Raw genomic sequence first — 26,652 nt, 5'->3', positions numbered from 1 at the left:
CTTGGGAGCCCAGATCCTACTGTTCAAGGACTCGACTCGACTCGACTCCTGCCCGGCTCACTTATTACACTTTTCCACTAGAACTGGTCGAAGAAACGGTCTTGAGTTTCTTTGGCGTCAAAGTGAGTTTCATCTTTTGATTCGCTTATCATCGCTACCTTCAAACTACGTAAATCGGCGTTTGCATCTATGGATTTGATTTCGGAGTGAACCCATATAATTTGGAAATGGCTGGAGGTGGCCGAACAAGTGCTAGAAGTAGAATCAAACCCGCTGCGGATGCCAACGACATAGACGATTCTCCCCGCAACGCAAAACGTAACCTCAAAGCACGTAAAGATAGAAGTAGAGATCACAACTACATTAGGATCTTCGATGTTAATCTGAAAGTCATGCTAGGGATGAGCGCTTTCGCGTTTCTAGTGATCCTCTTCCTGATTCGTCATCTCGTAAATCCTGCTGAAGAAGCTCGGAGACCTAGGGTTGTTACGCCGTTTCCGGCGCCAAAAGTCATGGACCTTCCTCAGGTAAGACGTAGTCTCTCTCTCTCTCTGTCTCTCCCTCCCTCCCTCCCTCTCTCTCTCTCTCTCTCTCTCTCCCTCTCTCTCTCTCGTATCACTGGTTATCAAGTATGGATAATTTGGCAATGGCAGTTTCAAGGCGAGCACCGAGAGAGCTTGTATTGGGGAACATATCGCCCTCATGTTTATCTTGGAATTCGTGCCAGGTATTTCATTGCCATCGCGAAAATTATACTCGTCTACTAATTCTTGTTAGCTTTATATATTTTTGGTTATTGGAACGGTGGTCTATACTTTGAATTGTAGCATTACAACATACTCTTGTGAAGTGGACTGTGCGTAGGCAATAGGCATGAAAGGAAAAGTGGTCATAATCCAGGTCATGGTGGTTATCCAGAATCTTCGAGGGAAAGAACGTACCAATTATTTCTAATATTGATTTATGTGCTTTTGGAGCGGACGTTATTAATGTATAGCTGCATAATAATTCTAGTCGTGAATATTAAGTGTAAGAAAGCAAGTAGTTGATAATGGGTGTTCATATTGTCCATTGAAGTATGCATAAATCTGGTTTAAAGATAAAATGTGAAACAATTGTAGCCTTTTAAGCATGCTTAGATAAATAGACTGAGTTTGAGCATCAAATTTAGTGATGTTACGCCTACAAGCATGATTGTTGTGTACTTGGAGTTCATGTTTGAAAATGATTAAAGCCACTCTAATTACTAAAACAATGCACTTGGTCATGCTACAAGAAGTAATCGAGTTCCCTCAAAAATTAATATTGTTAGACACGTCATTTGGCCATTATTTAGAAAAAGAAGAGGAAAGGATGAGATTTTTTTTTTCACGTGTTATGGCTTTTATATTTTTATTATTCTCCACTTTCACCCAACTTTATGCATTAAGATGTGGTGGTAATAAGCTGCTGTAACTGGCAGGACTCCACAATCTCTGATCGCCGGTTTGATGTGGATTGCTGTGAAGGATGGAAGATATTTAATGAGACATATCTGTCAAGATTCTGATGAGCTAAGCACATATGGTTGGACACATCATAATGGACGTGATTTTGGACACCAAGTTCTGGTTGACCAGGACTTAATGTTGACCACAAGTTTCTTGAAATCGAAGGTTGATGGCTGTGGCTATGGAGGAGACTGGGCTGTTCGGATAGATGTTCAAAGCAAACAGTAAATGACCTGACCTGTTTACTATGACATCTGCTTTATGAAATGCATATGCCATGTTAAGCCTGGTATTTTAGTAATATAGCCTTCAAATTGGTGAGAGGGCAGTTGCAAGAAAGTAAAAGTAGCATCTGAAACTGACTTGAAAAATGACGAGTCTCTTAGAACTGCATCAAGTAATCTCTCAGTCGTTCTGTCTGACTCTTATTCATGAACACTACACTACAGCATTTTGAGCTGTGTAAAGAGATTTATATAGTTTCTCTCTCCAAAGAAGTTGCTTATGCTTTTTATTTCTAGCACATAGCTCCTGATTATCTTGTCATGCATGTGTTTTGTTTCTTAATATCCTAGAGAAAAGTGACTGGGCTTTGCCTATTTATTCCATTTCTAGATCCTATCTTGTAACTAGGTGTTCTCCATGTATACTTCATGTATACTCAGGCTATGCATATTTACTTGATCAAATAAAATCTTATTTTACATATAAAAAAACCCTCTTTTTTTTTTCCTTTTCTTATTTTTTTCTGGTTTTTTTTGGTTTGGAAAATCTCACTTATAAACAAAGAGCCATTTTTTAGAGACACATGCTCTAGCAAACCAAACTAAAAAAGCTAGATCTAGTGTTTAAACAACTAAAATGCATCAAATTAAATGAAGATGCTTTAAGATGAGCAAAAAAACTCTAGTGCTTTGAAGATCTAATTTTGCAATATGAATTCTGTACTTCTGGTCTATACATGAGGTGCATAATTAGGTGGAAGACAAGCCTTGTTCCAAATAGTTGTGTATCTCATTCATTCTTCATGTTATGAAGCATGGAACTCTGATTGCTGCTTGAGCCATCTTGGGTACAGTGACCCTGAAGCAATGAATGTTATGTTATTGACATAATGGCTGCAGCTACCATGTTGTTTCTTTTTTCTTTTAGGGATGGAGAGTTTGTACCACCATGACAACTTTGGTAATAACCCCTACATACTTTTTACAATTCCAATGCATATGGATTTTGGCTGAATAAGGGTGTGCCAATTAGCCAGTCAGTTAAACTTCATAACATTTGTTGCGATTTTTGTTTTTTATCCCCAGATCTAAGTGGAATGAGGACACTACGCATCTATTTTTCTATATGGCTGATGAAGATGGCAATGCTCTAAGTTTGAGTAGAGACTTTGACATTCATGAGGATTCTATCCTTGTGTCAGGTTCACGAATGGATATTGGAGGTTGGCAGCTTCATTTAAAATCAATGGTATGTTGGTAAAGGAGTGTACCTGTGAAGTGAAATATTTCTCCCTTTTTGGATGATAGAAGTGCTGCCTTTGATTAATCTTGTACCTGAGCCACCAAGCTTTTTGGATGTACTTTCTGCCAATACTATCTAAGGAACTGTGCCATGGAGCAGCATGGTCCTTGACATTTTCCAATTAGCAATAAAAAAAATATTATTGGAGGATCTTTTGCCTTCTTAGATTGGATTCTGACCCGTGGTCCACTTCTTTGTGTTTTCTCTTTTGCAGAATAATTTGGAAGTCCATTACGCTGGTTTTAAGACAAACCACATTCACAATTTATCTGATCTAGTTCAGCAAAACCTTGGGTCACAAGTATGTCAGATTTTCATGTACATTGCAATTTCTCGTTCCATATTTGTGTTAGTCTGTAGAACAACGGTGCAGCTTCAAATTGCTAACCTGATTATTGATGTCTTTCCCTCTGTGTGCATGTCATCAGGCAAGAAAGTTTGGTCGACTGCAGCTATCTGACACTTCAGATGATTCTCCAAATATTCTAGTTTTTCAGGTATGTGGTATAGATTTAATGAGTTCTACTTAGTTTTGAAAATATTTAAGGATGTTAAAGCTACAGGTTATCTGCCTTTAAAATATTTAACTACATAAATATTTAAAGATGTTAAAGCTATGGATTATCTGTCAGCTGCTCAAGATTTTTCTTATGTTTTCTTTTCCTAGTCCATTGGAGGCCACTTGAACTTATGTACTACTTAACAAAATGTAGCAGCTCCCATCTCCCCCTCCTGTTAAAAGGATATCCCTAGTGAAAGTGGGTTTCAATCCGTGGTATCAGATATGCAACCAATTGTTAATAACCAAGCTAACTGACTACTTTCATCCTCGGATGCTAAATTCTCACAACATTCTCCTGAGGCTTTCTGTTTCTATGCAGATTTCTGCTCAGATACCTTTCAAAATAGATATTGCGTTTGTCTCCGGAAATGTTTCCCAAAGCTCAAGAGTTGAAGAACGTGTCAGAAGTCTCACTGGTGCCCTCCGCATCCATTAAATATGATAATATAACTATCATATGCATTTTTAAATGTTGTGTTTATCTCAAATTTGAGTCTTGGCATGTCTGCTGCGCATCATTAAAGCATAAAGGATGTGTCTAGGAGAAACCCCAGAAAATGTACAAGGTTAAAAGTGGGTAAGCATAGAATAATGAAGCTCTTGAGCTGCATATAATTACAGCTCTTGCTGGGGATGTGTGGATTTTATCTTTCAACCATCATTGTAGCTTACAGATATGACTAAAATGCTGGACCTCTTTGCACCGTTTGTTGAATCTGACTGCTAATTTGCTTTCTATCACGGTTTCTGTACATTCCGTAAATTATAGTCCTCTTAATTTTTATAGGATTCATTACTACAAATTTATTTAGGATATGTTACTCTATATTTAGATCTGTAGGCCTTTTCTTTTTATATTCTTGGCTTGATAAGTTTGAAGCTAGGGCCTCATCCCCCAATTCCCACCCCTCCCATTCCATCTTTAGCAAGGCTCGGGCCGGACTTTCCTAAATTTCAGGAAAGTTTTCGACTCTTAGCTTCCAAATGAAAAGTTGTTAGTTGTCATTTCTAGCTCTCTTTGAACTTCACTGTCAAATTTTAGGTACCTTACTGACTGGTCAGTTGAGAGAGAAGCAAAGAGAATTTGACGCTAAATACGAGAAGAGCTTCAACCTGGCTGACATGGTATCGAACTGTTGATCTTTGGAACTATTTCTGTTTACTTCATTATCTTTGTGGTTTGATACTGCACGTAACACACTGTTGCATCATACCTGGTTGTTGAATGTCTTGAAGTCAGTGACATTTCCCCATTATGATAGTGCATTAGTTCTGAATGATATGGTGGAATGGGGAATGTACTGGACTAGCTTATTATCTTGGTAATTGAATTACTTACAAAAAAAAAATCTCTTGGTAATTGAATTAGTTTGTCCACCATCTTGAGTACTTTGATGTCATTATTTGATGTCATATCGGAAATTCTAAATTCTGAAACAATTACTTAACTGAAACAACTATAGGGGCTGGTTAAATACGTTCATGAAAAACAGTGTGAATCAATCTTTGAGTGCACATTTTCCATGACTTGACACTTTGTACGTGTGATTTAATTCAAGAAAATGGGAAATACTCATGCAAATTAATGGAAGGCAGAAAAGTCTTCACTCATTCCTAGTCTTTTTTCCTTATTTTCCTTTTGTGCAAATAAATATTATTGTGCTTCAACTTGAATTAAAAATATGGTTTTGTATTTTCAGATCGATTCTGAATCTCTGAATGTCGGTAAGGCTGCTCTTGGAAACTTGTTGGGTGGCATAGGATATTTCTATGGCCAGTCAACAATTTCACTTCCACGAGACCCCAATGTAAGTAATGTGAATTTGTTGAAGTTTTATATGTTGTTTGATGTAAGATCACTTTTGGTACCATCTTAAGCATTTAAGTGATCAGCATTGATAATCCCAAAGATAAATGATGAATCTGTCATATGACTTAGTCTACAAATAACTTAATTTTTGTGTTGCTGCATGTACTGAGTCGTACCATTCAGCATTCTCAAGCTTGATTTCTAGATTTTTGTGTTACTGCATGTACTGAGTCGTACCATTCGGTATTCTCAAGCTTGATTTCTAGTTAACTTGGTCATAGTGATTAAAATGGAGTTTGAGATCTTGAGAAGTATTTTAGTTGGGTATCTACAGAATAATCAATAGATAAGAAGCAAATGAAGCTATCAGGGGTTTCCTGTCTTTCTTGAGGCTTGCCAATAACAACTAGGTAGGGACTTGCTGAATAATGATCTATAACTTGATTCACTTCACATATGGAACCAATGATGTTCAAAGTAGAATCATATATCAGAAATTAAAAAAAAAAAAAAAAAACAAGTATTAGGTGTTAGGCCTTTTTCATTTCCTTCCATTGTTTGTGATTTTTCATATCTTCTGACAAGCTTGAAGATAGCCAGTTTCATTCTTTATTTATTTTGCATTGTTCTTTTCCTTCCTTTACAACTTGTGAAACTGCTATTATTAGTACTTAGCATCAGCTGTTTTGGACATCTGACAAAGTCATGCTGTGGGCCATTTTCTCTTACAGCCTGGGGATCATGATAATCTTATTTCATATTGGCCAGCTGAGCTTTACACGGCTGTTCCAAGTCGACCCTTCTTCCCGAGGGATTTTTATGGGATGAAGGTTTTCATCAGCTGCTGATCTGGTTAGTGGTCTCTTTTATAGTTCAATTCAAAATTCTATTGTTCCATTTTTCACAAGTGAAGGCTTCCTGGTTCCTGCATGTTTTACGAAATATGCGATCTCTTCGAATTTGATGCTTTAACTGTTGGTAATTCGCATATACACCATATAGAAGTCTTTAGTGATAGATCGGTATGATATGTGCAAGAAGAGCAGGGACACAACAGATCATCTCTTCTTACATTGTGAAGTGGCTAGAACAATATGGGTTTTGGCCTCTGTTTTGCGCTTTTTCTGTTAATATTTTCTTTAGTCATCAAAGAAAATTCTGATCAGGTGTTACTGATAAAAATAAATCTGACCAGGCGTTGGGATGTTCACATTTGCTTGGATATCATTGGGCATTGGTTAGATCTAATGAATGTTGATGGATGGATTCCACGTGAGCAAATTTTGGGTGCTGAAGCTCTAAGGTGATATAAAATATCTTTATTTGACTATTTTATTTTTTTAAAATGTCACTTAAAAAACGGTTACATAGGGTACCTTTTTCAAATACGTGGCATAAATTTAGTGTTTAGATTTCTCCAGTGAAGTGATGCAAAGTCTTTGCTGGTGTACTTCAGTAAGGTCCCAGATGAATTCGTTCCCCAGCATCCCACTAATGGAAATCCTCCAACTCTGTTTTTAGCATTACGTGGTAAGGTTCTCTCAATGAACCTTTTGTAAAATTTTGCTGCAAAGCCTGCTCCCCATTATTATATTATGTTGAAATTTTCAATCATTTGTAAATTAAGATAATGCCATTGAGTTGTTGGTGATGCTTCTGTCGATGCTATTGTGTTGATGCTTCTGAGCTGTGAAGGGTAGTTTGGTAATTTAGGATTATTTATTGATACTCATTGCTTCCCAAAGGATCTGTCTTTTCTGTCTTAATTATTTGACAATCTGTCTTTTTCTGTGCTTCCAAAAGTGATTATTAGCACAAAACTTACAAGCGAAGGGAAGGACAATCGATAATTAAGGAAAGAACATTTGATAATGAGGGAATGGATCCCTTCAAAACACATTTGCACATGATGCATCAGTTCATCACTTACCACTTCCTAGGTGTGGATAATCAGAATTGACTGTTTATATCGAATGAATATGGAGTCAGTTAATGCGGAAGGAACATTTGAACTCTAAAACTGATCGCAGGCTTTGCTGCTCTTTCATACCACATTGCTAGATGCAGGTATGGATGTAAAACATTAATGAGATAAGAATTGTGTGAACTTTTTGGGAAGCAGATCTTAATGATGAATACTACGAGAGGTAGATTCCCTTTTTATATATAACTGGTGCTTCAATGCTTGAGAATTTTCTGGAGCTTCTAGCCTATGTTTCTCAATAGAAAGCAGAATGGTATTTAAAGATTTATGTGCGACTCAGTTTTTCAAAATGGACTAATGCTAAATATCTCCTCAATTCAGGTTGAGATTATTAAAATAAAATTTTGATCAAATGAATGAAAAGTTATCTTGATGTGAAAATCTACAACAATAGCTCATATTTTTTTCATTGGGTAGCAGACTCATGATTCATTTAGCTGTATTGACTACAAGTGCAAGGTTTTGCTGTTGGTTAAAAAATAAAATTGGACTATACTGAATTGAGAGCTGTGAATGGGATTGAAAATTGGACTACAACTCATGTTAACTTATTTTGTCAGGCTTGGTAACATGTATATGACAATTAGGCTTCAGAGCTGGAATACAGTCATTTGGACTTAGTTTTGATTTTGATCACTTCCCGATTTGTAAATTGAATGATTTTATCAACCTTCAGATCTTAGTGAAAAAATAAATAAAATTCACTGTAAGACTTTTCAGTCCTAATCCTGATTAGTAAATGAGGAATCGAGGATGCCCCTTCAGGCCTGGTTTTGATTTTAATCACTTCATGATTCTTAAATTGAATGATATTATCAACCTTCAGATCTTAGTTAAAAGAATACAAAATTCACCATAAAATTTGTCTGCCCTAATCCTGATTGGGTAAATGAGGATGGCCCTTCAAACAAGGTGAACACTAACCTTTGTGGTTATACAGAAGGTGAACATCCTGTACCTGTACCCAAAAAAAAAAAAAAAAAAAAAAAAAAAAAAAAAAACAGAAGGTGAACATCCTGTGCCTTTATGTGCTGAAGAATTGAAGTCAAGCACATGTCATTTATGTGTATCCATGATGAATTGTCTAAAACAAGATTTTCTTTTAGAATGTGCGTATTTCATGTTTATTTTTCAGTTATGCTTGACAACAGGAGATTTTATATCACTTGCCACTCTTTCTTTTCATATTAAAAATATATATTATCTAAGTAAAAATATACTTCTGTGAAGCTAATTCTAAATATGCTGTGAAACTTTCCTTCTTCTAGAAATCATCCATAGCTTAAAGGAAAAAAGGTTCGCTGCCATTGAAAGTGAAGAGATCTCTTCATTTCTAGAACGGGCTTTTGTTCGCCTGGAAGCATGGTTCCAATGGTTCAATACTACCCAGTTAGGTATGTAACATTATCTTTATTTTCTTCTTTATCTTTTTCTTTGTTTGGGGTTGGGCAGGGATGTGTATGTTTATAGGTTTTATATTTTAGGTTGCGTTTAGATGTTGAAGTGAGTTGAGTTGAGTTGAGTTGAGAAGATAAAATATTGTTAGAGTATTATTTTTTAATATTATTATTATTTTGGGATTTGAAAAAGTTGAATTGTTTATTATATTTTGTGTTGGAATTTGAAAAAGTTGTAATGATGAGTTGAGATGAGTTGAGAGGAGTTAGGATCCAAACGTAAAGTTTTCTAACAACACGAACCTACTTTCTCTGACCCTGATGCCGTCTGGAATCATATGATACGTATAACGATTGTCTATATTTTTATTCAAGGATATAGATTGTGTAGAGTACTTGTGGGCATGATATTTATGTGCATGCTAGTAATCAAATACCTATAAAAGATATGTAATTTTTTTTACTTTGGTCATCTACCTAATGCAAATCTCCCTAGTTGGAGCTTGACAATATCCATGATAATAGATTTTCTAAACAACTGGAATCACATGATGACATATGCATGCTTGTGCATGTGATTGATTTGTCTCTCTTGTATTCCCCGTGTACTTGGATTGTGCCTTTAGCGCTTTAATGAAATTTGTATTACTTATAAAAGAATTATATTTGTTAACCCAGGGAAGGATAGGAGTAGCTATTATTGGCATGGGAGAGACAGTATGACAACTCGTGAACTAAATCCGAAGGTTCTATTCCATATCATTTCATAAGTCTTGAAGATACAGATTCTTTTTCCCATCTCTTTCTTTTCTAATTTTTAATTTAGGTAGAAAACTTTGTGTTTCTTTAAACAAGCTAGGTTTTTTTCACTTCTCCCTTTTTTTTTTATCATTTAGACCTTTTTTTCTATCTTTATTATATATGGCTTGGTGACAGAACAGCATGATTTGGTGACAGAACTGCATTTCTGATGCTAGGAATTAGAGAGACCCAGTAAAACCACTGTGCTTTATCCATAATTCTTACTCGTTTTGCCCCTTAAATAAAATTTATTTGGTGGCCAAAACTCATGTGGGTGTAGTGCAATGTGCTACTTTGCCAAACGTCATTACCACTCATCGTCTGAACATAATTTAGTTCTGGCAAACTTGACGCAATTGATTTTTTGGTGGTCTTTAGTACTAATACAATTTCATACATAAATTCCAAAAATTGGATATTATTTTTGGTGTCTTACTCTAATTTATACCATTACCATGTAATGTTGGATTACTGAGAAAAGTTTTACCAATTGAAGTATTGCCGTCTGAAGATAAGTGGTAAATTGGCATTGTTTCTGACATCTCCAGACACTGTCATCTGGGCTGGATGATTATCCACGAGCTTCACACCCAAGTGAAGATGAACGTCACTTGGATCTCAGGTGCTGGATGTATCTTGCAGCAGATTGCATGCACTCCATCGCTGAGCTTTTTGATAAGGATAATAAACCCAGAAAGGTATAATAATTAGAAAAGATATCCAGAAATCTATGAGTACTCATATATCAATAATTGATATTTGAAATGAAATGAAGCAGGATTATGGTACAACAGCTAAGCAGCTCTCAGATTTTGAAATTCTGAATCAGGTTTGTTTTATTATCATGCTGTCTGAAAGTGTTTCTCATTTTTCTGCTTCTTGATGTTGCTCAATTGGTAATTTGTGAAATGCTTAGGGTACAAAATAAACCCAAACATAATAAAAAAAAAAATTCTGCTTTTTGATGCTGCTTGATTGGTAATCCGTGAAATGTTTGGGTTTATTTTGTACCCTAAGCATGTAGTATTTCTGGAATCTTTATCGCAAGTAATTCTTCCCTTGCTGTTTTCGGGAATAAAGAAATGAGGGTGGTTGGGGAAGTTATATTGGTGTTTATTTATTTATGCGGGACTGATGTTTCAACACTCTACTAAATCGCAAAAAGAGGGGCTGTACCCAGCAGAACATGGTGTCTACAAAGGGTTACCCCTGAAAAGAGAAAGATTAGGCCCACTGAAATGCAAGTCAAATTCAAAGCTCAATATATAAATTCTAGGCAATGACTGAAAGGTGTAAGGATGTAGTTGATTATTAACTAGACTAGATGTTTAGCTGAGTACATTTAAGTATATACCTCATACATGCTTGATGTTTGAACAGATGCACTTTGATTATGCATACGGAGCTTATTTTGATTTTGGAAATCATACTGAAAAGGTATGCTGTGCGTGCGTCTTTTTCACTCTCAAAATGTGATATTCTTCCTTTGATTGCATTTTCATAATAATAACTGCACTTGGTATATGGGTTCTCCACGATTCTATGATTGTGTCAATGATGCAAGGATTCCACAAGATTCTATCTTCCCAACGGTTGTTGATTATATATTGAAATGTTTTCGCCTATGATGTCCATGTTTTATTCTTGTGGTGAACAAGTGCTCGGGAGATGACCTTTTTCTTTACTTTTATTTTATTACAAGTAAACATAAATTTTATACAGGAACTCACTTAACAAACAAAGGGGAAAAGAGCTATAAAATCCTGAAAATTAGAAATAGAAAAAGGAGCACAATAATGGGCTTTTTCCACTGGTAAAAGGTGTTTAAAACAAAGGACTTCAACTCCAACACTGATCGTTCGCAGTCCTCAAAGCCATGCCGGTATCTTTCCCTCCATATGCCACATGGGATGCACAAGGGGACCATCTTGCACAATGAAACATGCCAATGGTGGCTTAGTAGTCCATTGCAACATGTTAATAGCTCCACCACACATTAAAGCATCATCCACTTGATCCCGAAGAGATTGAAGAACATGCTCCATGAAATGCTAGCAACCTCAAAATGTAAAAGTAGGCGATCCCCATCTCCTCATTTTTCTACACATGCTGCACCAGTTGGCAATTATCATTCCTTGTCCAAGGTAAGGATTTTCTCCTCAGTGCCGCTGTCCAAGTGAAGAAAGCCACACTTGGAGGAACCCTATTTCTCCAAATAAGCTTCCACAGGATTGACCTTTATTCTGAAACCATGAATGTTTATTTATCTTATCATTTGTTGAATTGAAGTTCATTAGTAACCCTTCAATTTTATATTGCCTGTGGCTAAGTAAATAATATTTGTTGGTTCAGGGAATGTAAATTTCTGGGCTTCTGTATATAGAAGGTTCATAGGTACCATCATCATTGAAACAATAGGCGTATAAGGATTCTGTAGTCGAATAGGCTCTTGCGCTGCTGAATTGGACATCCAGTTGGTGAACTGCCATAACCTTTTTGCTTACAAAATTTACTTGCTTGTTTTGGATTTTTCTTTTACCATACTAGGTTCGTTTAAGTTGGAAAGAAAAGAAGGTTGGACACAATTATGCAACTAGAGAGCTTGTGCGTGCAGTGTTAGAAAGGCCTGAGTTGAGATTGGTTCCTCATGTTGGTTATGTTAGTCTTTTCCCATTCATGGGGAAGCTCATTCCACCTGTAAGTTACCAAGACAATCTAATCTTGATGAGAATGTTTGAGCACTAATTTGGTGTTTGTCTTGGAATAGTTGTGTCCACTTGGTATCATATAGACATCTCACATGTATTGGTCAACACAGGGATCATGGATTCTGGAAAAACAGCTTGACCTAATCTCCAACCAGAGCATCCTATGGACCGACTATGGACTCCGTTCTCTTGCCAAAACAAGGCGTGTCATCTACTCTTGTAAATCAATATCATTTATGCATGCATTTATTTTATGATGACTTACTTGGGACTATGTTGATTCTAGAATTTATCTTACTAAAGCGATAAATTTTTTGTCTACTGCAGCTCATTATACATGAAACGCAACACAGAGCATGATCCACCTTATTGGAGAGGTCCAATTTGGATGAACTTTAATTACCTAATTATTTCAGCACTCCACCATTACTCTAAAGGTATGCCTACTCGGTTCATAAAAGAGCTAAAAAGAACCAAAAGGAACACAAGAAGAAATTCTTTAACAAAAAATTCTGTTTTGCTGATTGCCACAGAGGATGGACCATATAGGGACAGAGCTAGAGCCATCTATAATGACTTGAGGGGAAATTTGATTAGGTACCGTTCATATATGTTGTCTGCATAATGCCTGAATACGACTTAATCTCACCTGAACTCGCCAATTAAATTTGAATTGCATTAATCCCTTGCTGCAGAAATGTGGTTCTCAATTATCACCAGACAGGGTTTCTATGGGAACAGTATGATCAGAAGAAAGGCAAGGGCAAAGGTACACGGCCTTTTACCGGTTGGACATCACTCGTGGTATTAATCATGGCGGAAGCTTATGGTGAAAGGTAAAACACATTATTATAGATTATTTAGGACACTTGGAATTATTTGTCTCGTTCCCATCCCAGAAAGGATAGTTAGATGTTTAATCGTTCCGATCATGATGCATGCAATAGCAGTAACCTCTGATGGGAATCATCATGCAAGCATTAGCGTAATGCTTTGCACGAGCCTAAATTGCAGGAGCTTGTGATTTAAAGCATTTTGACATTTTTGTAAGATGTAAACTGAGGATGTGGTACGACTCGGGGTGCCTTCTGAAATCTCCTTTTGCAAATTATTTAGCTCATTCAGTTGAAAAGGCTAGGAAGATGGTCATTGATGAGTATGGGAAGTGGTATTCAGTCAAATGAGCAAAAGATCAGCCACCAAATGAGGATGCCATTGCGAACAGATCAACCGTCCTAGTATCCATAATTGTGGATACCGTTACCTCTGGAAGCCAAATGGAATCGTTTAACTCCTTGTTTTGCTCGTAATCCCATTAATGTAAAACAAACAGCTAACGGAACCAAAAGGATCATATCTTACCGTCAGCCATTAGCATAACCTGTATGCAACGCCCCACCTTCAGGGAGAAAAATTTCCTCAAAATTTTGTTCAAACTTGATCTGAAGTTAAAAATAATTACATGAAATAAGCTTTATAATATTTATTACTATCCATAGAAATATTTCGGATAGTATTAAATGAGCAATGAAGCCTTATATAATAAGGCTCGAAAAATTAGAATCAAGTGAGGACCGGTTCAATAAATCAGGTGATTCATTACAATTTTTTAGGTGATTCATGACAATTTTGAGTCAGTTATTTCAATGTTGATAAAAAATATTAAAAATTATATACAATGCAATTAAAGCTTTTAATATCATGTATAAAAAAGTATAAAATATAAATTATGGACTAGCTTTAATAAAAATATAATATGAATCTAAATAATTTTAATAAACATGTAATTTATGTATTTAACTTCAATTATCCACATTTTTTCACTAATACAAAAAAGATAATGATCAGGAAGTTATAAGCACATGACAAATATAGTATTTTATACACGACCACAAATTTAATAAACACTCATTCATCTCTTAATTATTTTGCTCAAATAAAGAAAATAAAGTATATGTTTTTGCAATTCTTATTGAGTGCAGTGATGAAAAAGTTAATATATATTTAATTTTATCATATTTTTGTACAAGAATTTTTTTTTTTAAAAAAAGTCCATTGTTAAAGAATTTATAAATAAATACAATTTTGAATCAATTGTAATCAATAATCAGTCGATTGAAGCAGTTCAGAACGATTTAAAATGTCCATTAAAATCAATTCGATTTCTAACCAATTCAATTTAAATCAGCTAAATCGACTTTAACCAAACCGATTTTTCGAGCCTTGAATTATAAAATTTATTTTATATATCTATCTCCTATTTAAAGCTTTTAAGCTGGAGAAAAAACTTTAAAAGGGTCCTTGATCCCAACCATCAGGTATCTGCTCACGAAATTCCGTATCAATCTCTATAAAAAATGTGCTTCAAAACTTCTTCGGATGTGATCCATTAAAAATTCTCTTTCAGATCTTGGTGCTCAGATTTTAGATAAATTCCCTCTATTCACGTTAAACTCTCTCTGGATCGAGAGTTATATCAGCCACCGCTGCCTTTTTGCTAACCTCAGATGCAAAAACTTGGTAACAGAAGGTAAGCATCACTTTAAACAAATTCGGGAGTGCCTACGACTTCTTTATACTATTAGCTTAGATCTTCTGTCGGTTCCCTGTCCGCGGCCGTTATGATCTTCATGTCCCTGACATCTCGCTTCAAAATATTGCCAAGACCAGCAATGGCTTCCGTTTGCTGTTGTAAGACCTGACCAACAAAAACAAGAATAAAGACATGAACCTTACGCACCATAAGTTGTCATAAATGACATCATAAATTTTCAAAGTAAAGATACGGAACTTAACCCAAAAAAGGGTTATTGAAAATAATTCAACAGTGGAAAGAAAAAAAATTGACAGCTTTCAAGCTTCTTCTAGTCTCACCTCCTGCATATCAGCAAAACTTTGTTCATCGATTTTGGATGATCGTTAAAGATAAACAGTACCGCCAGCACCAATGCCATTTACTTGAACAAAAGACAAAAGACAGCAGGTTTTGTACCCTCCTAGAAAGTTCTGCTCCAGATCTTTTCATCTGAAAATGTGTCTACTTGTAATCACCTGATTACAGCATAAGAGTAGGAAGCATCAAAATGAAAAGTCTACCTGTCTAGTTATTGCAGCTAACTTCTCAGCCAATTCAGCTTCCCCTTTAATTAAGGGTAATCGGAAACCCTTACTCTCCAATGCCTCCACTATTCTCATTACCTTCAGGCATAGCAAACGAAAAGACAGTGGTCATGAGTAGATTAGCAATAAACAGAAGATTAGAACAAAACAGTGACCATCATGTCCAGTCAGCAATGGCTATCCCAGCTTGGGCCATTCATCAATAACATCTCCCTCTCAACTATGCATCACCGTGATGAAAATAAACAAAGCCATGCTGTACTAATTGGAAGTTCTGGTGCAATTAAATCATATTACACAGTTACCCCAGTTTATTATACACAGAGCAGAAATTGTCCCCACCCTTAAAAGACGCCTTTGAAGACCTTGTTCCTTTGTCTCATTCTTTCAACCCGTGGAAGAGTGTCAGCTTGAAAATGTCTTTGAGGCTGCAGATGTTGTTCAATATGTAAATTTCCAATATACGTAGAGTACCATCTTCACATTACTTTGGGTATTCGCAATCTCTCAGCATCTGAAACAAGGACTTCATCTTGGAGCTGCATTAAGCCAGAATTATAAAATGTTATACTGGCCAGTCACGCCCTAACACAAAAACTATTTGCAGGACACTGGATTTGTACCTTTTTTTTTTCGGATTTTTACAAATTCCTTTTTTTCTGGATTTGAAAAAATCTACGCATCATTTTTCTTATATCCAAGTCCTCATTGAATTATCACACTATTTTTTATTCAGACTTCTAAAAGGATGACTCATAATAGAGTGGTTTTATTCTTCAAATTAACAGATATTACCTTAAGTCGTTGTGAAAGATCCTTAAACCCCCGAACTAGCTGGGGCCACAGGCGGTCCCTGTCAGCTCTGTCCAAACCCTCCAGCTTCCCCATAGCCTCTGTCCACATAATCTGGCAATGCACACTTAGCCGAAACATACATATAGAAGAAACATTTGAAGTTCACAGCACACATACCAAATAAAAGGAATTAAAAGAATAGTGAAAGAAAAAGACTCACATCTGATACACCAGCAGGCTTCACCCTGTGGATCCGTTACGCTGAACAACAAATGCTGCAAAACTAATACCATCATCAACACATAGCATAAACTCCGATATCCTATTTCTCTATTCCTTTGCTCAGAAATGGCATGGGAATTAACTGAAATCAACATATTTCACTCGACAAGTATAACCAAAAAACGATCACGAACAAGTTTTCCAAAATCATACTTCTCTTTAAGATTTTCCTTATTTTCTCAGGAAACAAGCAGACCTTTTCCGTCACGAGCGGGAACTAATGCATTTGAAAATCTAAACAGAGAAAACTCAAAAGATGAACAGACCTTAAAAGCATATTTGGGGTTTCCGGGCTCGTCCTTGTAGGCATCAACAATTGCCTAAAAATACGGGGGGAAAAGTCAACAACTGTAAATTAAGAGAAAGAAAAATAGGTCCAGGGTTAGGGTTTTCCAAAAGAAAATAAGAAGTCCTACTTGAACATCACGATCGGAGAGAGAACGGGGAAGGGGGGCCACGGGAGCCATCAGAGTAGTCAATTGCGCATTGGGGAAAGTAGAGGGCTGCGGCTTAGCGAATGGTGTCGTTTGGAAGCCGAAACCCGCAGAAGCTGGCTTCTGAAACGACGGAGTCTGTAGCTGCTGTTGCTGTTGCTGTTGAGGCTGAGAAGAGAATGGTGTGGCGAAGAGAGAGGAGCCGAGTCCGGTGGCAAAAGACGGCGTCGTTGGTGTCCCGAACGCCGGGGCCTAAGTCGGAGTAGCAAACGCTGGGGTCGAAGACGGAGTGCCGAAAGCGGAGGAGGAAGCTTGAGCACTGAACATTGCTGTTGTTGTTTGGGTAGTGGAAAGATGGGAGGGAAATTGGAAAATTATGGAATCTCCTTGAGCAGAGGGCGCCATGGAAAGGTCATTCAAATAAACCGGATTATATATATTAAGAATTTTTAACCCTTTTTTTTTTAATTTCTAATTGGATACCTCCATTCATAGTATATAATCGGGATTATTTAGTCACTAAATAAATCGTCTAAGTCCTGTAGTCTGGTTGATATAATTTCAGTTCGAAACCTATAATCCAAATAAAAATAATTAATTAATTAATTAACGGTAATCTTGACACAACCTTTGAAGTCACGGGACATTGAATAAAAGCATGAGAAGACAACTAGCTCTAGACATTTTGTTCACGAAAACTTTGCAAAATAATAAAAATACTATTCACTATCACTTTAATTATTATAATTTTAATCATACCTTAACGTGACAATATATGATTAACAAATCGATGAAAAATAACAAATAAATTTCTAATATTTTACGACGCATTAAGAAATGAAAAACGCCCCTCAAAGTCCAAAGAATAGTCCGACCAGACAACAAATGCATTAAAACAGAGACAAAGAAATGTTCTAAAAAATAAAAATTAGCACCCACAACCCGACAATAATACATGACAATATTAAACGGAAACCCAATGAGTGCAATCGGTAATATAACACCTAACTGACAACTCGAGAAAAGAAACGGGCACTCGTTCATTAGTCAACGCAGAAAGACCCAGCAAAATATTCAGACACATTCAAGAGTCGAGACTATTTGAGAAGATGATCCTCAGCTTTCAAGGACATCGTTTACGCCTTGATCGTCACACAGCACAAGCATAAACCAGACGGCTTTATATCAGAAGTTTGCCACTCACAGCCAGGGGCTTCATTTGGGTCGTACAACAGAGTACGGTATCCAGGTTCGTCATGGACAGAGAATAGCAACAATTTGCCACCCAGTATTCCAAAACGAAAGCCAATACATGAGCTCCCTGTCAATGGAACTGGTACCATCTTCCATGAATTGTCCTCTGGAGTGAATATTGCTAGCTTGCGCTGGTTCTTCCACTCCATACAAAAGAGATTCTTTCCCAACACGGCATGAGCCGTGACCATGACACAACCGTTCTTCATTTCACACCAGGTGTGCCTCTCAGTGTTGTATACATCAACAAACTTCGAATTCCCAATTGTGAAGTTTGATCTCCCACCCATGACATACAGCTTTCCCTCAAACCCGTAGGCAAAGCAACCCCACCTTGGGCGGCGAAGACTTTCCATTAGGGTCCATCTGTTAGTATCAGGGTTGTACATCTCTGCACTAGATAGACTGTCTCCATCGATCCCATATCCTCCAACTGCATAAACCATACCATTAACCTCTGCACAAGCAAAGTCATACCGAGCCACATTCATCTTTGCTAATTTACTCCAACTGCCATTACAAAAATAAATATGTCAAGAAGGTAGCAAAAGAGACGGTAAAAAAAAAGAAGAAAAAAAAAAAAAAAAGGGAAAGAAAGAAAGAAAGAAAGAAGAAGTAAAGAAAAGAGTGGGACTCTTATAAAAAGCTCAGCCTTTTGGATTCCCTCGCTAAAAACCAAAGATCATTTATGGCAGTTGAAATTATGGTTCAGATGTTAAAAACCCAATTGAAGACCTAAAACAAAATGGAAAAACCCCAACAATCTTTTTTTTTTAGAAGTAGAAAAACTTTTAAAAAAAAAACCCCAACAATCAGCATAAATAAGATGCAACTTGGTACACAGCATCAAAAAACCCAACTACATCACCTCAATTGACATCTTATGGATGGAAACCAAATCAACTGAAAGTGTTTTGTTTGCTTCTGCAACACTCAGTATGGGCATACAAGATGGAGCCAACAGGGATAAGTCCCATTCTATACTGGAACTGAGGAAAATTGACCTGAACCAAGTTGAAATACGCCCAGATAATTCATCTGAAACATCAACTCAGAGCAGGATATTGCAACTGGGGTGTCTATGACATCTATACTACTTACTGCTACAGTGAAAGGAAGGTTATAATAAAAAACAGTCATTTGTGGGCAGGAACAATATGGCATATTCCAGAGAGCAATGTTAACCCGTTAAATGATATTGTGGATAGAGCACGGACCTCTGCAGCGAATCTGCTTTCACAGAACACTGAGGTGATGTAATCCTACTTGTAATTTCAAGTGAACTTCTTCATGTTGACGGGCAGCAATGTTATTAAATAGGGTAAATTATGAAGCAATAATAATAATCCCTCAAACTGCCACCCTATTCTCAGACACCTACGATTATGACACGTGAAAATTTAACCTCCAAAACCTTTTGTTATGAGACGCCTATGAGTCAAATTGAGGTGTTGAATTGGATGGTAAAATGATGATACCATCCTCATATATAATACAAACAACATAATTTTCTTTCATTTAAATTAAAGTTCAAAAGAAAAAAGAAACAAAATTAACTCTTTTAGTGGGCCACCAGCATCACCAAGTTTAGGATGCTTTAATTAAAAGTTCGTTGTGTATAATAATTAAAAAAATGTGCTAAAAAACCTCCACAGTAGAGATTAGATTTCCTAACCAGCATAAATCACAAGAGACTTTTAGTTAAGTTTGGAAACTGGTCTGAATCTATAGCCTAACTAGTTTAGATATCCGGAAAAGCAAGAGAGTTCCAGACTTCAAAAAATGCAACAAAAAACAAACCTGTTGAGACAGGAATCATATTGGTAGACATCTGCAGAGGCAGAACCAGTCCCATCAATCACAGAAAAGCCAGCCATGACAAGAAGCTTGCCATTAAGAACCACCAGCCCAAACCCAGATTTCATGGGACCAGGCATAGGTGGAAGAAGCCGGTGTTTCTGGCCCATACAATCCAGAACCTCCCAGTGGCTTTCCTTACCTCCAGAATCCATAATTAAGACATAGAGCCATTCCTCAAGCATCCCAGCTAATTTCCGCTCGGTAATGAATTCTTTACTTTGAATAAATGACCTCCACCTTTTGGAGACACCACCCATAGCTGGGAAGTTGGAACGAGGAACAAGAGCAAGGCAAGACTTTGCCACATCATCAGGCAACCCAGGTAGAATGGCGCTGTCTAGATCATCGACAGCCTGAGCAGATAACTGTGAATTGCATTTCGAACAAGTGGGAATATTTTGCTTGACAGAATTGGAAAGACACATATTCACTTTTGTTCTCTTCTTTCCACTCAAGAACCCCGGCATGGTCTGAATTGAACAGCTATGTGAATCTTGAAAGATATAGATGGTTCTTGTTATTGATCAACTATATCACCCGAAGAACGTCTCAATAGATTTGAACGGCAAGTGTTAACTAAATAAATTCGTGATATCCTTCACCTATAGGGATTCTGCAAGACCAAGGCATAAAAGATGTTGCTGACCGAATCACCTGAGCTGCAAATGCCGAGGATTTTCTGTGTTTCGTCCAGTCTGATTCAAATTCCATGCCAGAAGTTTTGTTCTTACTGTGGTTTGGTCCAGTTCTTCTACGCAGAATACTTCCTAAACAAACGCTGTCTCTTTCTCCACACATTGCCCAAATATCTACATTTTAAAGAATAAAGTTAATGCAACCTGGTCTTTAGAATGAAATATAAAAATTAAAAACAACAGCAAACCCAATAATAATGAAACAAATGTTAAATCTCAAAATCAGAATTAAAGAAGATGGAAAGCTCATACCAGTCAAGGCCATAAAAACCAGAGTCTTAACCCCCTGTAACTTCCATTTGATTCAAGTGCAGGGCAACCTAAGCATATGAAAGGAATTCGATTCAAACATCACTAAATACTTAAGTTTAAGAGCATAAACAAAGCAATGAAACAGCTACAACTGATATTCTCCAAAGCATCATAAATACAAAACTAAACAACCATCCTTTTCAAATCACGGGGCCTGCAAGGCTCGATAAGTTGCTGGAGAACACCATAATTGCAAACAAACAAAAAAAGTAAAATCCAGCTTCATGCGTTAGATTTTAAACGCCACGTACCAATGCCCAAAAAAAAAATGTATTAATTTATTTAAATTGGTAGACAAAAGAAATGGAAATAAATAAACAATCCAGACTTATTCTTTTAAGAGAATTCTGCACGCTTAAACCCAAAGACCAGCCAGCCTCCCACCAAGATATTGACCGAGAAAAGGAGTGTGAAATTACAAAGACGAAAGATCTACACGACTGTAGCGCTGAGCAGGCTTCATTGAATTGATGAATTTTTGTTTTTCAGTTTAAAAGAGCACAACCCAGATCAGATCTAATACAACTACCCAGAAATTAAAAAAAAAAAAAAAAAAGATTAATATAACCAGATCAGAAGCCAATCAATTGACTATCCTATGACAAAGTGAAGCAAAAGATAAGTTCGAGGAATTAAAGCTTGTACAACAACATAAGTGCATGCAAGTGATTGCTAAGATGGAAAGTTATGATAAATCACGTGAAAGATAGACCTCAAAAATTGAAATCCATCCTGGGAGAGCGCAGGGAAAGATCCTTCGTGTATGTTTTTGCACATGCGTGCAACTCTTAGCTCATTAACAGCAAATGAGAGAGCAATTAAACATGTTTGGCATTGAAAAAACATCTTTCAATTACTTACAAAAAAAACAAACAAACAAAAGATTGAAGCTTGGTGATAAATCTTGGTCAGGACAACTGGTATTAGCGACAACAAGCAAACAAGTACATTATTTGAAATATAAATAAATAAATAAATAAATATATATATATATATATATTGCAATGAAGAGTAAATCAATCCGATCCGTTAGAAAATATTAAGAAAAAAAGTAAAAGAATCAGGCAAACAAATGTCGATGGATCTGAAATCAAAATCTAGAGAGAGAATGAGCATTACCTGAAAGAAAGAAGAGAAAGTTATCCAAAGAGATAGTTGGAATGGGGAGGATATATAGGAAGGCGGGGGGCGAGGTGGTCGCGAGCGCAATATGAGAACTTGAAGGGACCCAGAATAGCAGGGAGGATAAACTTGACAGGGAGCGACCACGTCATAGAAAAATGAGATAATCCCCCAAACCGGTTGGGAAAGAAAGAAACCGGCACTCTTGTGAAACAAACGTCTCTGAACAATTCCTGTGAAATTTCTGTCTAATTTAGACACGAAGGGTGGGTGAGGTTAGGTTTGGGTATGTTTACTCGGACAGACTGGTCTTTGTATGCACGTTCCAAACCGCTCCATTAAAAAATATATATTATTATTTTATTACTATTAGAATATAAATAACCTATAAATTTAAATTATTTGTATTTCTGTAAACGATTTGTTTTTTACTCGAAATTTTCCTTTTTTGAGATTCTGAAATAAAAATCGAGATAAGGAATAGGGTACCCTCGTTATTAAATAGTAGCTATGGACGACATGAACGGGTGAAGAATCAGAAAGAACCGCTTTCCACGTATGGAGTATTCGCTAAGGTAACGCTATGATGAGGGCAACCTAATTTTAAATATATAATCTGTTATTTTTATCATTTTATTTAATATTTAAATATATGTGTTGAAATAAAATGATAAAAAATTTCTTTTACAATATTTCTTTCTGATATTTCTTTGATAACACATTTACAATATTTCTTCTTACCAGAGAAAATATTTATTTCTTTGATATATTTTCTCTTATTTAAAATATACCGAAATCGTAAGGAAGCACGAGATTCCAACTTTGAATTATAAAATTTAATCTCAAGAGTTATTTTGTTTGCCTATCAACACATTTTTATTTTCTTTTAAATTATTACCACGAACATGTTTTTCCTCGAAAAATAAAAAAGGTCATAATCGCATTAGATTTAATAATTTAATTTATATAAGAACAAAATTTATATGCATAATACATGTACTTTAGAACTTATTGGTCCAAAAATTATGGAGGAGGGTTACACACGTGTCAAGATATAGCTTGGCTAAAAGATACACTACTAGAAAAAATCTACTTATCATTTCTTACACTATATATCAATATATAATTTATTATTTTTATTCTTTTATTTAAAGACGCATATTGATATATAAATATATATATTTAAATAAAATAATAAAATAATAAATCACATATTAATATTTGACATGAAATGATAAATAGCAATACTCGATCCCACGTAATGTACATTCAATTAAATTCGCACAACAACTGCTACAAGTCGTATCCAAATTTACCAATACAGTGGAGTTACAAAAACGGCCAACATACCCAACTACCGAGACAGATTTATGCCGACATGTTTGATTTTTATCAAAATAATAGTGATAAAAACATCCGATTTAGTAACGTTACATCTTCGGATTCCCTAAGATCACTCTTTAGAGATACACCGTGATGAGAATCTCATCCAAAATCCCAAATTCCAATAGTAGATGTCAATTATAGTTGATCCCAACATCAGAGGTTGATTTGGACACGTGATAACTTTGCACTTTATCAATCATCATTATACGCCACTAACATTCATGTTGCCTGATGAATTAAACCACTGAAATTCGACGTTATTCGGAGAAAGCTGTCACCGGTGGAAGTCACACTCTCACTTATCATACACGTGTCCAGATTGGGAATCGCGGTTATTTTGTCGAGAGGGGATAAGATTTTTTCTTCAAGACTTCGACGCTGGATTGTTGTTGACGGGTGGAGTGATGGAGTTGTTGGATGGCTTGGGTCAAGCGTGGACTTGGACTCTGGAATCGGGTCGAAGTTGACGGCGCATGGAGTTAGTGGTAGTGTGGGGAACCACGTAGATGCCAAATAGGAAGGTGAATGGCGGTCGGATAGCTCAGGCTGCCCGTTAGGGGTTGGGCAGCTTCAGCTTTTTAAATGGTGTTCATTTTGAGAAAAGAGACGTGTGCTTTTGTCATCGTGACGCTGCTTGCGCTCAATTCTATATAAAAATGAATCACAGAAGAGAGATGCTGGAACCCGGACAGAGTGTCTCAATTGTTTTTTTAATATATTTCTATCTCATTTTATTATTAAAATTTATTAAAATTTTTATACAAAATAAAATAAATAATTCAATTTTTTAAAATTTTAAAATAATAATATTAAAATAATAATATTTTAATAACATTTTATTTAATTTTTAACTTTTATTTTAACTAATTTTATATCATTTCAACTAAAAAAAACAAAACATAAAACTACTTTTTACACCGTCCAATACAAAACTGTCACGTCATATGTTTGTGAAAAAAATTTACATGCCTGCCTCACACAATCTTACCTCCCCTTCTCCCAACCTCGCGTCTCTCTCTCCAAAGTTGATGTCAACGGGGATAATTTTTTGAAAAATAATTTACCTACGACACGTTATACAACATATTATATAATAATATATTAAATTATATAATAATATATTAAATAAAAAGTATTTTTATAAAATTATGTTTTTTTTATAAATTATTTTATAAAAATACTCCTTATTTAATATATTATTATATAAAATATTATAGATATATCATTACTCTACTTTTTTATCTCTTCAGGCTCGTTCCCATTTGTCTTTGCGGCTGAAAAAGGTGTTTGATCCATTAGAGGAAGGGTTGGATCCTCCCATTTGTGCTTACAAAGCAAGTACGCGCGCCCGCGGGAGGGGGAAGCTTGTGTGACGCAAGCATGTAAAATTTTTTTCGTGAACCTATGACGTGGCAATTTTGAATTGGATGGAGTTTTACACTCTACCCTATTTGAAGTAGTCTCATCAATTAATCGTAAAAGAAATGCGACCCAAAAATAAAATAAAAATGACGAAATATCTATATGGTAAGATCTTATTTCACGTGTTTTTTTTTTTCTCTTAAAAAATAACTGTATTATTTACCAACGTTTAAATACACTTACAATTACAAATACTTGTCGTAAAAATCCATTTACAGTACTCACGTTTTTAACTAATTCGGGTTAGAAGAGCCAGGGTAGCTAGCTCAATTTCTCTTTTATACAGAATATGTTAGGCCTCACTTAAAAGCAATGAACCAAATTGAAGAACGCGGATCGTATTTTTATAAAGAAAAAGCTTAATTCGATGGCGTTACCATTTGTCTTTGGATCAAACGCCACCATATATATATATATTTGTATAAAAAGACGAGAAAAATATAGAATCAAAAGTCTAATATCTGAATCCACCTCCATTGGACTTGATCTTAGCCAAAATGCCGATACACGCATCCTTGAGATTGCCAACTATGTTAGAATATATAGTCGTATACTGTGGATCATATAATACAGAGTAATGATATCCACACAATATATTTCACAATATATATTTTAAAATGAAAATATTTTTATAAAGTGATGTTATTTTTATAAAATGCTTTACTAAACTACTCTTCATTTTAAAACATAATTGTGTGATATGTTGTGAAAAATGATTTGTGTTTATCATTTTTTTTATAATATAATGACAGAGTCATGCCATTAGCTACCGGTTCTACCATCCATGTCATGCTATCACAAATGTAAACAGCTCGTGATCATCAATGTTGGTTTGAATTTAAAGATGAGATAAGACGATTTTAGATGACAGATAAAAATTAAAAATTGAAAAAAAATATTGTTAGAATATTATTTTTTAATATTATTATTGTTTTGAAATTTGAAAAAATTGAATTGAAATTTGAAAATGTTGAATTATTTATTATATTTTATGTGAGAATTCAAAAAAATTATAATAATAAGATAAATGAGATAAAATGAAATACTTTCCAAATTTAAACAACCTAAATATGCATGGGAAGCTACAAAGTCTAATTGAGAGTCATGTCAGTCATACATACATACATACATATATATATATATATATATATATATATTATATGGGTGGCTCTACGGCCACAGGGAGCTGGGAGATACTGTTAGTTATAGGATTATATAGCTACATGCAACCGGCGTGTGCAACCACAGTGTAACTGGTTGATGTCATCTGATAGAAAATTAAAAATAAAAAAATAAAAAGAGAAGCCATTGATTGAAATTCAGAGTTTGATATTTTGCATTTCACATTTGAAAAGCTCGAAAGAAAATCGAGAAGTAGAAGAAAGCTGAAGGAACCTTTCACATTTAAGAAGCCATAACATTTCGCATTTTGCACTAAAAGGAAGAAGCAGAAGAAACATAACATTAGCAGAAAGGAAGAAGAAACATTTTTTGTTGGGCATTTCAAGAAGAAACTTTGCAACCTAGTTCCGTGAGGGCTTTTCGACAAAAAGGGAGAAACCATTTGAGAAGAAAAACACCCAAACCCATTTCGACGGAAAGGAAGAAGATAAACCTGCTCGCGCTTTGCTTTCTTCTCTATACTTCTTGTAGCCAAGAGCACAACAACTAGCTTGGCTTCTGCATAATCT

General features: G+C 35.7%; 2 protein-coding genes and 1 pseudogene across 4 annotated transcripts; 1 reads left to right on the top strand and 2 right to left on the bottom strand.

Moving 5' to 3' along the window:
• Positions 1–34: 34 nt before the first annotated feature.
• LOC121255617 (mannosyl-oligosaccharide glucosidase GCS1-like) lies at positions 35–13,373 on the top strand. The gene is given in 23 exon segments (XM_041156014.1): positions 35–527; positions 654–727; positions 1,463–1,714; positions 2,801–2,963; positions 3,232–3,318; positions 3,446–3,514; positions 3,899–3,995; positions 4,622–4,704; positions 5,280–5,387; positions 6,121–6,196; positions 6,199–6,241; positions 6,585–6,692; positions 6,846–6,919; positions 8,642–8,767; positions 9,449–9,516; positions 10,120–10,269; positions 10,347–10,400; positions 10,952–11,008; positions 12,119–12,268; positions 12,390–12,481; positions 12,607–12,716; positions 12,813–12,876; positions 12,975–13,373. Coding segments are annotated over 23 exon segments (2,550 nt in total). The 5' UTR covers positions 35–227; the 3' UTR covers positions 13,120–13,373.
• Positions 13,374–14,690: 1,317 nt separating this feature from the next.
• Positions 14,691–17,424, bottom strand: LOC121255672 (annotated as a pseudogene).
• A 291-nt stretch (positions 17,425–17,715) lies between these two features.
• Positions 17,716–22,392, bottom strand: LOC121255670 (F-box/kelch-repeat protein At1g67480-like). 3 transcript variants are annotated; one of them, XM_041156123.1, is made up of 5 exons: positions 22,151–22,392; positions 21,451–21,488; positions 20,972–21,039; positions 19,965–20,833; positions 17,716–18,674 (listed from the first exon to the last, which is right to left on the bottom strand). In XM_041156123.1, exons 4-5 carry the CDS (start codon positions 20,489–20,491, stop codon positions 18,047–18,049), a joined length of 1,155 nt encoding a protein of 384 aa, XP_041012057.1. In that variant the 5' UTR covers positions 20,492–20,833; positions 20,972–21,039; positions 21,451–21,488; positions 22,151–22,392; the 3' UTR covers positions 17,716–18,046. The 3 variants fall into 3 exon arrangements, with proteins under 3 accessions (XP_041012057.1, XP_041012055.1, XP_041012056.1); XM_041156121.1 differs by lacking the exon at positions 21,451–21,488; XM_041156122.1 differs by lacking the exon at positions 22,151–22,392 and having other exon boundaries at positions 21,451–22,129.
• Positions 22,393–26,652: the final 4,260 nt, after the last annotated feature.

Source organism: Juglans microcarpa x Juglans regia, chromosome 3D, assembly GCF_004785595.1.
Source record: "Juglans microcarpa x Juglans regia isolate MS1-56 chromosome 3D, Jm3101_v1.0, whole genome shotgun sequence".
In the NCBI taxonomy this organism is placed as follows: domain Eukaryota; kingdom Viridiplantae; phylum Streptophyta; class Magnoliopsida; order Fagales; family Juglandaceae; genus Juglans; species Juglans microcarpa x Juglans regia.
The sequence above is the reverse complement of the archived record's forward strand: the minus strand, read 5'-3'. Positions and strand labels throughout refer to the sequence as shown.